The sequence below is a fragment of the Harpegnathos saltator genome, unplaced genomic scaffold (genome assembly GCF_003227715.2).
Source record: "Harpegnathos saltator strain DR-91 unplaced genomic scaffold, Hsal_v8.6 scaffold758, whole genome shotgun sequence".
Classification (NCBI taxonomy): domain Eukaryota; kingdom Metazoa; phylum Arthropoda; class Insecta; order Hymenoptera; family Formicidae; genus Harpegnathos; species Harpegnathos saltator.
The window spans coordinates 48,866-63,601 of record NW_020230602.1 but is presented as its reverse complement, the minus strand read 5'-3'; the positions used below and the strand labels follow the sequence as shown (position 1 = coordinate 63,601).

Genomic DNA, 14,736 nt, shown 5'->3' with positions numbered 1-14,736 from the left:
CTCGCCAAGTGGTTAAATTTAAAATCCCCCAGAAATACGCGACGACGAGGCGTAAGAATCGTCTTCTCCGCGGTGAACGAGAAATCGATAGAGCGATTCGAACCGATATTAAATTAGAAACCAGAGAACCACGAGTTCTCGGTCTCCTATCGGTCCCTTCACCTTCCGCCGATCGCCGAAGTTCTCTACAAGGCGATCTCACGATCGACCACGAAAGGGCGAAGGACCAAAGATCGTACATTGTGCGCGCGCGGAAGGAGAATAATCGCAGGAGCACGTCGATATATGGCGACGCGCTGCGCCGTGCCTGTCCGCAAGTCGCTGGAAGATGTCGTCTCGCCGCTTCCCGTGGGCGCCGAAACTCTTCTTCGACCTGCCCCACTTCGTCCGACGCCCGTTCGCCCGCAGCTGCGCATCATCCTCCGTCGTTCTCCAGGCGCGTCTGGTGGCCGCGACCGCGTCGCGTCTACGGCGTCGTCCGCCACGACGGCCTTTCCCTATCGCGCCAGCTGTGCATTACGGCGAGCCAAGCCGAGCCGAGCCGTGCCGTGTCACGCCACGCCACGCCATGGCGAGAGGAGACGCGCGCGCGAGAACCACGGGAGGGCGAAGAATGAAGCCCGGGTGTTGTCGGCCGCGAGAGCAAGCGAGCGAGCGAGTGAGACGTGAACTGTGGCTGGCTCTTGGATCCCCTTTACTCTCTCCCTCTTTCCCTCTATCTCTCGGTCTCCTTCTCTCTCTCTCTCTCTCTCTCTCTCTCTCTCTCTCTCTCTCTCTCTCTCTCTCTCTCTCTCTCTCTCTCTCTCCCCCTCCATCTCCCTCTCTTTCTCTCTATCTCTATATTTCTCTCTCTGTCCGTCTCTCGATGCGCGTGTATCGGACGGGTAGGGCCGCCAGAGGAGCCTGCGATGGGAATAAGGCAAGGCGCAGGCCCCGGATATTTGCGGAACCAGGGTATCCGAGAGAACTCTGCTGCGCCAACCTTGCCTGCCGGTCAGCATCCGGGCGATCCGAGTGACTCGAATTGTTCGAATAGCAGAACTCGCGGGGAATATCGACGAGATCTCGCATGAACTTGTCTTAGTCTCGCCGAAGTCACTTCTAGGGAGAGAGAATAGCAACCAACATCGTCGATTGAAGTTTCGACGAGAGGTCAAGGTGGTCCGAGGGACAAAAGGATTGGAACTAATTAAACCGACCGAAGAACCCGTCTCAGGAGAACTTCGTCCTCGGTCGATTTCAAGGTCGATTTCGATGTGCTCAGGGATCACTCATAGTTTATTACTTTTCTCTAGTTGATCGATATCTCACCGGTGTGAGTTTTTCCTTTCTCGTGAGGGCAAACGATTTTCTTCTAGGTTTCTTTGGTCTTGAAGGCCTTTCGCCGGAAAGAAAAAAGATTTTACGAACCTAATAAAGCGAACAATGTAACGCTCGAAGCATCGTTCGCCGAAGTTAATGGTCAGGAGCTTGGCGACAAGAGCGGAGTCCGGTGCTCGTGTCGAGAGTCAAGCGGACGGAGCGATGATGGAGCTGTAGGGAGTCGCGTGCGGGAGGTGGGAGAAAGCGAGACCACCGGAAATCAGTCTGTCCTTATTTGAGGGGCCGCGTGAACCGCACCGAGACCAGGCCTCCTCCGTGCGCGACCTCGTCGTTCTCGAGCTCTTTTCGACGGCTTCTTCCCTTCGCCCGGTCGAGAGACCCACGCGAGCGATTGAAAGAGGGAGGACGAGGAGGAGGAGGGAGGAGGAGGAGGAGGAGAATGAGGAGAAAGAGAAAGAGGAGGAGAGGTGCGCCGCAAAAACGCTCCCGGCAGAACCTCCGCGAAGACGCCACCGAATCTCTCTAGCCGCGTCCAGACGAGGAAAGCCACGGCGGAAGTGCGAAATTTCGACCGCGGAGAAAATCGACGGACATCTCTCATACGTACATAATCGATTACCAGCCATCACCATTATTTTCAAGTCTTCTTTCTCGAGCATAATGTAAGGTCCTGGCGCCTGATCGCCATCGAGAAAAGCTTGTTTCCTCCGGATCCGAAAATTACTGTTGCTTGTAAATCATTCACCTGAAAAAATACCTAAAAGAACCGACAGGTAAGAATAACTAAAGGGACTAAAGGGATCAAGTTTCAGTGCATTATAAACATGTTTAGCCTCGAAATTTATCATTTATGCAGGTACACGTTGGCCTTATTGTTCCAAAAAGGTTACCTTCGTTTCTATAGCTTTCTTTTCTAGCTTTTATGCTTAACAGGATTAGAAGGGTGTAAACGTGATCCTCGAGGATACCCGTGAATTTCGTTAGACATTGGGAAAAAATTGTTCAAAGTACAAATTCAAGTCCGCGAACTCGTAATTAATTCGAGTTATCAAGCACGACACAATTGTCAGACGCAACCAGGTCAAGTTCTCCTCCCTGTTTCTTTTCTTTCCTTACGTCTCACGAAACATTACGGACGGCCACGAATCGGTGACAACTGCAATGACATTTACGACGTTACGACGTAACAAGATTTCATGCAAATAGCGACAATCAACGTTCTCGGCGGATTGTTCCCGCCGAGAGATTTTAATGCTATCGAAATAGGTCCGGGTGCTCGTTTCTCCGACACGTTGCCTGAATTAATAAAAGCTCTCGGATCTTATAGGATTGGGTATTATAGGACATGAAGTTGTCGATGAACGATAATGTCAACCACCCTGCCGGCCTCGGTTTCTGTGTGCTAAACTTTTAATCTTGTATACTTCAAATTCGTATGCTTTCGTATGCTCGTTCATCGAGAATGCTTATCGCACGATTGGCCTTTGCAAATTTATATCATATACCACAATTCCAATTTCTGTTTTCTGTTAAACGACTCGTGCACCAAAATCGGAAAAACTGGACCACTGGTGTATCGTTGTCTCCATGGAATTTGTTAATTGTGGTATGGATCTTTATGGTGATTTTTATGTTAAATGGACGGAATAAATTTACGACGGTTAAATCCAAGACGACGACACGCGCGGACGCGAAATCTCGACACGATGCGGCCTGTCGAGTGTGTTGTAATAAAATTGCCGGCCATTGACACGGAGCGGTTACCATGCCGCCCCGCAAAAGTACTCTTCATTGTACTCGTCAAAGAAGAACCGACTTGGATAAGCCAAATGGCGAGGAAAAAGACCAAGACGGAAAAAAATAGAAAAATCATCAGTTCTCTGTTTAGTTTTCTCATCATCAGTCAGTAACCCATCCCTCTGAAGAAAGAATAAAAGGATAGAAGTATCTTTGAAAACACACGAAAGGGTGCAAATGTGAAATTTACAGGAAAATGTGAAGAATGTTTTTCTAGAATTTCTTTCTTCGTTCTTCCTAGAAATGGAGAACTGGAAACGAGTCATCCTGAAGAAGAGAGGAAATAAAAAAGAGTTAGAGAAGGGTCGAAAGAATGTTTTGACCAAAATTTCAGAAGGAATCTTACAAAGTGAAGAAATACGTCCAAAGATGAAACATACAAAGAAGTAACCAAGCAGAAAGAGGAAGAAAGAACATGCGACGAGAAGATGAAGAAGAGACGCGAGAAACGGGAGACACGAGACACGAGATCTCATGAGGCTCGTGAACAGAGCAGAGCAGAGCAGAGCAGAGCAGAGCGATATAGAGCAGAAGGAAGCGAGAGCTGGATCGACAGCGCCTGGTCACGGCGGTTAGCGCGCGAAAGCGAGGAAGAAGATCGTCGTCGCGCTCGAGGGGTGGCGAACCCCTAAAGGACCCTCGGTAGCGCGCGGTGACCTCCCTCCGCTTGGCTACCACCCGACGTTCCCCTCGGCGGCCTTCGCGCGCTCTCGACTCCTCTGTTCCTTGCAACCCCGGTCCGCGCGCGCGGCCCCCTCCACGGCGTTCTCGTCATCCCTGCCGCGACGACACCAGGAGCACGATCATTGGTTCACCGGGTTCACGCAGGCACGAGGAGGCATACGCAGCTGCCACCGGCTGTGGTGGCACCTCTTGCGCTGCGGGACCGATTGGCGGCGGCCAGTTCCGAGGAGAAGCGGTGCGCGCGCGGGTAGTAGCCGTTGTCGTCGTCACACGCCGCTTCGTCCTCCGCTTCTTTGTGTGGGTACTAACAGCAAAACCCACCCCTCCGCTCTCGCGTAGTTTCCACAGCGTGTACGCGCGCTTCCTTCCGGCGATCCGCGTTCTCTCTTTCTTTCATGTACCTCGTCGCCTTCGTAAACTACAACATCCCCGCGCGCCAAAACCCGACGGTAACGGAAACACTTGCCGCTATTGCTATAAAGAGCGACCGCACGCGCGCGCGCGCGCACGCACGATCGACCTCCCTTCCTACTACGCCGGATCGCTGGCGTTCTCCAAGCCGCCTCGTGTGCTCCCACGACGCCGGCCGGCTCCGACGGACCAGCAGACACGCGTCCGTCCGTCCATCCGTCACTCGTTCAACGCCATCTTGAAGCCGAACGGCGGCCGAATCAAAACGTCGCCAAGAGCATACAAGAGGCGACACCTGTCGAGAGCGCTGTCGACAGCGCACACTGCTCGCACGTGGTAGGTCCGCTAGTCCATGGGTGCACCGATCCCTTCCCTCGTGCGGCCACGTTCGGTCATACTACCCTCCTACTAGACTCGTATTCCAGCCGCCACCACCACCACCACCTCCGCTACCTGCTACCTGCTACTTCCACCAATATCTGTTGAGATAAGACGAAAGCTCCGGTCCGAAAGTAAAAGAGATCCTGCATTGAAAACTATAGGTCGCAACATTCCCTACCTCCGTAAACTCATTAAGTAAACCGATGCCTCCATTTTGCCACAAAATAGACTCCACGGTTATAGTAGGGGGTGCCAGGTATGGCCATTGGACTGGCCCTTGGCTCTCCGGTGGTTGTAACCTTCGTACCAGCGGCTTGACTTCACATTTCGCCTTGAGATCACGCCGTGGTTACAAGCTCAGTAGTCTCAAACGACTCTGCGATCAACGACACGGAAGAGGACTTCGAAGCACTCCCCAGTTCTCGTCGACGCGCAAAGAACAAACGGCGGCGCACAACGCTCCCGCGCTCAACGTTCGTAGTGGCTTAGAAGCACGTTCTTATTAACATCTACTAGTTGTTCACCGGTCCTCTCGGATCGCAACGTCCGTCTTCCGACTTTCAAGCAAGAAGAGCAAACGTTAGCGGTACGTAATCACGTATCCAGCAACGGAACCAGTAACGCATCCCTATCGAACCGGACGGGAATGTATCCCGTCCTCGAGGAAATATCATCGCTCAAGCATCAACATCGAGGAGGCTCGTTGTGTTCGCGGCGACGGTGACACCGGTGACGTTCGATTTTCTAATCTCGGAGATTCTTTGTTCACCAGTGGGAACATACGCCCTAACACGTGGTACGTGGCGATATAACCGTCTTGCATCGCGCGTACAGTAAGCGCTACCAGGATCTCTCAGTCGTCAATTGCGCGACGCGTCCACGCACGTGAGTGAAAACGACGAGCAATCTTCGGAGCAAACACACTTATTACCAGCGATAAGCCGCCAGCGTTTCCAACACGAAGGGAAGGAAGAGGAAAGAAGAAGGTATCGATCAGTGGCTGGTATCACCTCTATCTAGAGGTACCATCTGGAGGACCATCGGGAGGGAGTGTCGTGACGACTGGCATCGGCTCGCTGGTGACACCGTGCAGGTGATAGACAGGAACGGGCAGGAGCCAGGAGGCAGAGGAGAATTCGTTATATCGGGATCGCTCAAGATCCATCAGCGACGTGCGGCGGACGACGACGGGCTCGACGGGACGACAGCTGGACGAACGGAAGAAGGAGAGAAGAGAGGACGGACAGCTCTCTTATCACGCACCAGCTCGTACGTTCCGAGCAGAGTCGGTCGGGCACGGGAGAAGGTCATAGGAAGCGTCGTTCTTCCCGCTCGCGTTCGTACTCCCTACGGCGCGTGACGCGCGCGCTCCTCTCGTCTCTCGGGTGTGCGTGGCGGCTCTCATCGCTCTCGCTCTCTCGCCTCTCGCGCTGCATCGCCTCCGCTCTATCGCTCCCTCCGCCAGATACTCTCGTGACCGGCCGTTCTAGAGGGAGAAGGTTAGGATGCCGCAGTGCGCTGTTTATGCGTGCGGCAACAGTCACCGGCGGACTCGCGGCCATCCCGTCCACTACCATCGCTTCCCGCAGGACCCGGAGATACGCAAGAAATGGATAGAAGCGTGCAACCGCAAGCCGTCAGCAAACGGCGAGCCGCCGTTCAATATCTCCACCGCGCGCATCTGTTCCCGACACTTCACCAAAGACTGCTATGAGCCTACAGAAAGCGGAAAGACGCCCATCAGGCTGCGCCGTAACGTCGTGCCGACGCTCAATCTGAGGTCCGACGACGAGTCGTCCAGGGAGACTTCCCCGGAAAAGGAGAACAAGGAGTTCGTGAATGAACTACTTCGAAACGCGGAGATAGCGGCTGGCGGCCAGAACGAGCCGAGCTGCAGTAAGCAGGTGATGGAAGATGCCAATGGTCCCGAAGCGCGACCGGAGCGACAACCGATGCGACAACCGACGCGACAGCTTGAACGGAATCTTTCGCAACGTAGTCAAGGGCTGCGCAGAAGACCTAGAAGAATAACTAATGTGCCCAAGAAAAAGTACGTTTTCTTTTACCAGCTTGGTCTCATGCCTACACGGTGAGTCACCTCATCCTCTGTTCTCCGTTTTATTCGATGGTATACTTTGTTCTATCTCTTTCTCTCTCTCTCTCTCTCTCTCTCTCTCTCTCGCGCGCGCGCGCGCGCGCATTTTCTCTTCCTCTTTGTCTCTTCTATTACATATAACACGCGGTCCGATTGTTGTCTATTCAATTTTACTCGCAATTTTACTCGCGTGGCCAGATTTCACACGCGCGAATTTCTCGCGAAACTTCACGAAAGACCATATCTTTGTGAGAGATGGAGTTGGCACTTGAAATTTGTCATTCAGAGACTGATTGCTCTCCGACGACGACGCATTTTCGTTCGGAGATAGGCACGAAGCGTAGGTAGACGGTGAATAATTTTAGGCATCGCAGGATACCGTGATAATCAGTAACGTGCGTAATTCTGCGATAAGATACCGCGTCTTCGGTTGTCGCGCGCTCACTTCGCGTCTTTATCCGTCTCACCGATGCGCGCCATTCCTGCGAATGGCGCGCACGTTCGTCCGCACGTTCATTTACGGCGGAAGCAGACTCTCCACGTGAACGCGGAAGTCGGCACCGCGGCCAGTTCTCCAGTGGGCGCGCGGACCTGCGCGCGAAAGAGCTGCTCGGCTCATCGGCGATGTCCCCGCGAAGGACAACGGTATCACTGTAAAGGACTCCGCGATAAGTATGTTAGTCGGCCACGTACGCGCGCTGTGTCGCGCTGGCGATCCCAAGGTCGCCAGCGCGATGCGCCCGAGAGAAATTCAACGTTCTCCGGCGACTCGCGCGACTTCTCCTGGTGCGTAGAACTCGAGCATGGAGGAGGCGGCGATGTCGGCGAAAGGAAGCTGCGGCGGCCGGGGTAGCCTCGTCTCTTGCATAGACGTTTAATCTTATCTTTTTCTCCTGCATATTTCTCACGCGTGATTGGATTTCTCTCCTTACGAGGCGATAATCGAACGACGAAGGACAAAGGACTATGAATGCCCTGCGATCCCTGATTTCGAGACCATTCCCAGTATCGTATGTAATAAAACATTTTCTCGGTTATCGGTCAGTAATTTTCTGCGGAATCACTTTCAACGAACGGTATTGGTGCTATCCACGAGTGATCGTTTGGCTTTTGTTGAATTTATCAATTTTTCCGATAAAATTCGAGATAACGTTTTCAACAACGTGACCGTGTCGAGTCGACGATCGCCGCCGCGTCATCGCCGCGTCGTTATGTAAACGAATAAATCTCCTCGTTCAACTTTGAATAGGACCGCAGGTATCTATGCTCCGCGCTGATGAATGTGAGAGCGGTCAGGGCGTGTTATCGGCGGTATATCGTGGATCGTTATCGCTGCCTCGTATTCCAAAATAATGAAATATGCTAATATCTTACAAAAGCGCCGCCGATAGCGGTGCCGATGCGTCACGTGCTCAAGAAATATACTCGCCGTTAGCTGCGCCGAATACGACGGACGTACTTGTTGTGTTTCGGAAGAATCTCTCATCTCGAGAACATTCGTACGGAAGATATCTTCTGTTAGCACCAAAACATTTATTATCCTATCGTGTGTGATTACGTTGCCGTATTATTGAGTGCCTAAAGCGACCCCGCGGTTTCAGTCGGCTCCGAGCGGACGAAGAAACACGCGCGGTTCTCTTGCTCATATTTACGGCGAACATTGGTACCAGCTGCACAGCTCGATTCCAGCTTCGAAATCGCGTATATCCCTGCGCTGTCACGTGGTCCGCAGCTTGTAGTACTTCCGTGCCGGCCCGAGGCTCGGCGAACCGCGACTGCTGATGGCTGCTGCTGCAACGCTAAATCGCGATCGCGCGAACGCGAGCGCAATGAATCAGGATAAATCAGGATCTACACCGCACAGGAACACACAGCGGGGCGTGAGCCGCGAATCAGGCTGGTGAGGAGAAAAAATCGAACAACTCGGTCGATTCTCGCGCCCGCGAGAAGATACGGTGCAAGCCGAGCTGACCCGACCATCTTTGGTGCACGAGAACGGCTGACCACCAGGGTCGACTCCGTGACGGCGATTTGACCTACCCGCGACCTCGGACCGAGAATCGACCGTCCTCCTTTCGTCATGCCAGTCCTCGACGCTACATCAGCGTCTCGCGTAGAAAGAAGCGCGCGCGTGCTCGCGCGCAGAAAAGACCCAGGACGGGAAAATTCTAGAGAGAATGACTCAAGCTGGGAGAGACATCTATGCGTCTCGCATTGAAAGACACCTGTCGTGTTGTCGTACAGAGAGGGCCAGAGCGAAGAGCTTCTACGAGGAAAGGCTCAAGGTGAGAGATTACCTCTCTTCATCTCTCTGTGCGGGACCACGTGTCCTTGAACTCGCAAGATCTGCCTGAAGCATCATTTTGAGTCTCCGGCTAGGAGGCGGTCGACCGGTCCCGGGAATTTCGACGTAGCGGGACGATTTTTACGATACCGCAGTCCTTATAAATATATTATCGCGCACGTGTTTCGGTATCGCGTTCTTGTTGCGAGCTGTCCGCGTTCTATGTTGCATCATCCCCATGTATCGCACCCCCCATTGGATATCTCGACTCTCTGATGATTAGACGCGAGCATGAAAATAAGCAGCTAAGAGCAGAAAATCGTCGATGCTTCTGGTAGTTTCACCAGCAAGCAGAGACCACCGCGCGAGGTCTTGAACAACGAGCTGGCGCCGACCTCGGGGACGGGCCCTCGATTGTGTTTGTTTTACGACGTAGAGCCGTACTTCGGACTTTGACGCGACCTAGTAGCCGATCAGGGACGAAGTGGAACATAGCGCGAAGGATTGCGACATGTACGTCGCTGCAACAACGCGTTCGCGCTCCCGAGACATTCGCCCGGCGAAGGAACGAGTCGGTCTCCTCCTTTCGGGCGTTCCCTCGTCGGCCAGCGTGTGATCTTATCGAGATCACAGGATTTTCCTCGCTTGGCGGCGACACCACCAGGCTGTTCGAGATAGATTCTGGAAGAAAAAATAACGGCATTGGGCAACGGTCATGCGAAGAGTCTCGGTGGGACTTGGGTTTGACTGTAAACTCGACTCGACTTTGTTCGCGACCTCCTCCGCGATGCAGCGCGCTTCGAGAAAGGCCTTCCCGGTCAGGGACAGCGCATGAGCGCTTCGCTCCTGCCACTCTGGACACACTCGTCTGTCGTATTACTTCGCAGAGCCTCCGTCCGATACGCTCGTTGTCGTCATCATCTTCTTCTGTTACTTTTTCTTCTTCAAGCTCATTTCAATGTATATTCTCGACGTGTATTCGAATTTACTTTCATTTAGCGTAAATTATCGAGTTATGCGCGAATACGTAAATGCGACGCAGCATGTTCAAAGTTCTCCCCCCTTCCTCTGTCTCTCCTCTCGAGAGAGTGAACGTTTGGTCTAGACGAACAGAGGGAATCTCGAAGATTGGTTCTCGAGGGAAGAATAGACAAGTCCTTCATCGCGAGATGCAACGTGCACAAGGCTTTGCCAACGTGCTCGAATCATCTCGGATTGCAACCGACTCCGTCGCAACCTAGCGTAACCTCGTGACATGCGTGGTTCACCAGCGCGGCTCGCGAGAACGCGCGCGTCCTTGATGCTCAGGGACACCTCGGGTCGGCGTCGTGCAAAACCGCTCCTCCAAGCCTCCGCGAATTAGGTCGAGACGAGTGTGCGAGAGAACGAATGAGCGAACGAGCGAGCGAGTGAGCGAGCGAGATTCTCTCTCTCTCTCTCTCTCTCTCTCTCTCTCTCTCTCTCTCTCTCTCACTCACTCTCTCTCTCTCTCTCTCTCTCTCTCTCTCTCTCTCTCTCTCTCTCGTAATCATTTCGACGATAATAAGGATCGCGCTGCGTGAGTTTTCGCGATTCAGCGTTTCGCGAAGAACGGTGTAACACTTTTCCACTTCCGTTTTCCTCTCTTTTCCTCTTCCTCTTATCGATGCGACACCGAGGTATGATCTATCGGTCGATACTGATAGTGCGATAGTGACGAGTGCAACTCGTGGGCAAGACGCAGGTTTTTCCTCCATACAGGTCGGTTATTTTGACCAACTACCGACGAAGGTAACTCTCTTCGGGAATTTCGTCCAGGACAATATTCCGGGAACGGTCCGAGCGGGAACGATCTTACCTGCCTGCGTGAGAGGACGAGGGTCGTTCCTTTCACCGAACTTTTCGAGGAACCTTGAACCTTCGACTTTGCACGGCACCGTGCCAGGATGCACCGTCCGTTACTCGAAACAGGCGAAGATTCTCCGAGCTTGAATCGGATTTCGTTCCAGACCGCTACCATTCGCGCGGGATGAAGTGTCGTCGTACGTCAAACTCCGAGAACTGATATCGGTCGCGACTTCGTCGAGCTCTCTCCATTTTGGTATCAGGAATATACGCGATAATCATTATCGTCGTTTATCTACCTCCTATTATTGCTTACACATACTTAGTGCAGACAGACGACCCATTTTCGCGCTACTTCAAAAGCTCGTCGAAATTACATCGACTTCTATTCTCGAGTTCCCTTTCTATTTCCACGTCTATTTATAGTTTGCACTCTAAGGCCGAGAGAGGATTTATCAGTTGTCCATCGACTGAAAGATGATGCGCTATATATCAGTATCGGCGTAACTCTCCGTACTGGAAAAAATCCTGCTTCTTCAGCCACGCTGACTCGCGCGCATCGTTCCCTTATTACGAACGTGCTGTCCCTTCCGTTTGTCCTCGTCGAAGGCGTCCGAAGGTCCGAAGTATGCGTCATCCGTGCGTAATAACTATCCGCCTTGTGCAACGAAGGCGAAGCGCATATTTTATCGCGCTTCGCCTCCTCACGCTCGCGCGCGCGAGAATATGCATTCCCGACTGTTTAACGCGCTGACCTTCCTCTTCTTCTTCTTCTTCTTCTTCTTCTTCTTCTTCTTCTTCTTCGGGGATCTTCTTCGTCGCCTATGAAGGTCCGTTCTTTTTTCTTTTTGCTCACTCGTGCTCGATAGATCGATCCCCGATTCATCGTGCTTTTTCCGGCGCGTTTGCCGCAATTCGTCTGCCAGCAGAAGGCGCAATTAATATCGTAACTCCAGCTAGCTACACCCGTGTATATACCGTATACATACCCGTAAGCATACGTAATTCTCAGTAATCGTCGCATAATGCAACACCTACGTTTTGACTGCACGGAGCATAATGTTTCATAATTCCACTGCGCTCCCAACGAAATTCAACATAGACGGAGTTTGATTGTCTTGTCATGGAGCCTGCATAGTGTGCAGGCCTTCGCGATATTCTTATTCGACATCAAACTTCTACAATGATAATTATGTTGCGAAATTTGGTTAACTCAATATTTGAATTCTTTGTAATATGTATTATGAGTCAAATATAGAAGCAATATAGAAACAATATAAAAATATAGAAACTATAACGCAATCTTTACATTATATTTCTTGTTTCCTTTTCCCTCCGAGTCCTTACAAAAACCATCTGTGGCACTCTGAGCAGAACCATCATCAGAAAGCAAGACCCCGTCTAAACGGTTAATAATGGGAATCCGCGCGAATATCGCGAAAACGTGAATGAGCTTCCGCGGTCCGCGTTTGAAAAATCGCGAAGACGAAACTGGTCGAGCGGGCTTGAATGTCTCTTTGTTGCTCTCTCGAATTAATCGGCTGATCTCGTGGCGCACGCAGCTACCCTGATCAGAGGGTTAACGCGACGAGTGCCAAAGAAGCGACTCCCGCTTGCATCCCGTTTGCAACGTCGGTGACGTTGGCCGAAGGCGCTCCTCTATGCGCTCAGGCGAGGTCGAAGGACGACGAACGGAACGTGCGGTGAGCGGGTGGGAAGGAGAAGGAGAAAACGTTTCCAGTGGCGGCTTTGGACTTACGGTTCTCTAGGGTCGTCCGTTCGCGTGGCGCCCCTCATCAAGATTCCTCTTTTCCCTCGTTTCGACGATGCAACTAATGAACCAGCGCAGTAGCGTAGCTGAGTACGCCGCTTTTCTGCTCCCTTCGCGCAACTTCATCTCTCCTCGTAGTATAAGCGGCTCGAGTGTGTGTCGCACGTGCAAAAGACAGGGTTGTTTCCGGAAAAAAGAAAGAAAGTATCATACGCGGGTTTACGTGACTTCGCAAGCCCGATTAATTCTTACTCACAGAAATTTCTACGTCATCCCCCTCCCCTCCCCCCGTTCTTCTGTCGACTCTTCAGTCTCACGTACGCGATCTCACGTGGTTGAATAAAGCAACGCTTCGCTCGTTTGTTTATTCATTCATTAGCCCGTCATTCTCATTTTTCCCCCTCATTCATTTTACCTTCGAGTTCGCTCGTGCCGCTGAAGCACCCTAAATTCAAGGACCTCGGCAAGTCCGAGTCTGAATCCGCCACTGGCCATCGTCTCTAGGACGTGCGTGGAACTGGTGGCTGGCGCTCGCGCCAAGCTAAGCCAGGCGCGAGGCGAAGTAAGCGGTCGCCCTCGTAGCCGCCACGCCGGGTCACACGGGGGAGGAGAGTGACTCCGAGACGACCGGCGTGGCGCGGCGCGGCGCGGCGCGGCGCGGCGCGTCGCGTCGCGTCGCGTGACGCGACAGTACGCCGGCCAATCGCGAGCACGCGAGAACGTCGGTCTCGCGGAGTAGGTGAACGGCGAACAGAGAGGAGCGAGAACGGGCGAACGAACGCGAGTCGTCGCCGAGGAGAGAGGAGGTGGTGGCCCGGTGGCGGTCGTGGAACTCTCGACCCCGATACCGTCGTGGTCGATGCACGTCGTCTCACGTTCCCCGCGTGCGTCTTCCTCTTCGTCGACAGTCGCGCGCGACGCGCGAGAGAGAAGCGCTCTGGCAGCCGCTCGAGAGCTACGCGACGAAGAGGACACGTCGGTCGACGCGGAAGACGCGCATCCATGTTCCATCGTCCCCTCGTCCTCGTCCTCGTCTCGTCTCGGGGAGCGCAGTTGTGGGGATCGGAAAGAAGGATCGGCGGGGGAAGGAGGGGGGGAAGGTCTTGTGCGAGGGGGAGCTTACTACTTCGTTATTCTTCGAAGAGAAACCGAGCCGACCGCCGGACACCATTGTATAACGTCAGAGCGAGCACGACCTTTCGTGACCTCCCTCGCCCGCTACCTGACGAGAGCGGACGACGTTGGAGGGAGTCTGCGAGGGACCGATCGGCCGATCGGTCCCGATCGACTGCATCCGCTAAGCGTGGGAGGTTGAGTTGGGGAGGGGGCGAGAGAAAGAAAGGATCTCGGTGAGTGCAGGCGCGAGCGAGGGAACCGCCTGAGAAAAGACGTACTCGATGAAAAGTGCAAGTGGAGTGCGAACGGTGCATAGTGAGCGAGCGAGCGACCGACCGACCGACCGACCGACCGACCGGTCGCGCGAGTGTCCGTCCACCTTTCCTTCGTGTTGAACGTGTCTTGTGTGTTGTGACGAGAGAACGTGCAGCGGCATAAGGGTGTGAGACGACGGATCTTCGCGAGCAGCGTTCCAAAGGTACTTGGCAGGGAAGATCGAGGAGTCATTCTTGAGTGCGAGTAGGTACTTGTTCGTCGCGCGTATTATCCACCGTTATCCATCGGTCGTGTGTAAACAGGGGCAATCGCGATTGTATAATTGAGCGAGTCTTATCAACCGCGAATGAAGTTCGCCCGCGTCGAATGTGTTCGCACACGAACTCGCTCGCGGCGATAATCGAGTGATGCTGCGCGTTCGCTGAAACCCGAGCGCGGCGATATCTTCGCGAGACATCGCGGAATACTTCCCGACGAAAATGCAAATCGAATTTCACGCGCTCGCGCTCCCGTCGCGCGAATTCTGCCAGGAGAGTCACTCTTCGCGGAGAGCTCGCAAGGTTCACCCGATATAGCGACACCACGACGAAGGACGTGCCCGACGTCGCACGACAGCAGCGGGGGTCTCTAGATTCTAAAGAATCGAAACTGCTTTCTAATTCACTCGGACGTACGCTGCTGGCGCGCACCGCTCGATATATTTATATGCCCACGTGTGTTCCGAAGCCGCGCACGCTCTCTTACCGGTTTTTCAAGAAATTGCGCGGACCACTG

General features: G+C 53.3%; 1 protein-coding gene across 5 annotated transcripts in view; it reads left to right on the top strand.

The window, feature by feature from the left end:
• LOC105183613 (uncharacterized) overlaps positions 1–14,736 on the top strand; it is a 33,804-nt gene that overhangs the window by 10,861 nt on the left and 8,207 nt on the right. Inside the window, exon 1 of one of the 5 annotated variants that reach the window (XM_011141875.3) lies at positions 3,400–6,685. The exons of 3 other annotated variants lie outside the window; for them this stretch is intronic. In XM_011141875.3, the coding sequence (XP_011140177.1) occupies positions 6,102–6,685 (584 nt within the window). In that variant the 5' untranslated portion in view covers positions 3,400–6,101. Of the gene's footprint in view, positions 1–3,399; positions 6,686–14,736 lie in introns of those variants that run through there. One more of the 5 variants, XM_019841657.2, reaches the window with a different exon arrangement.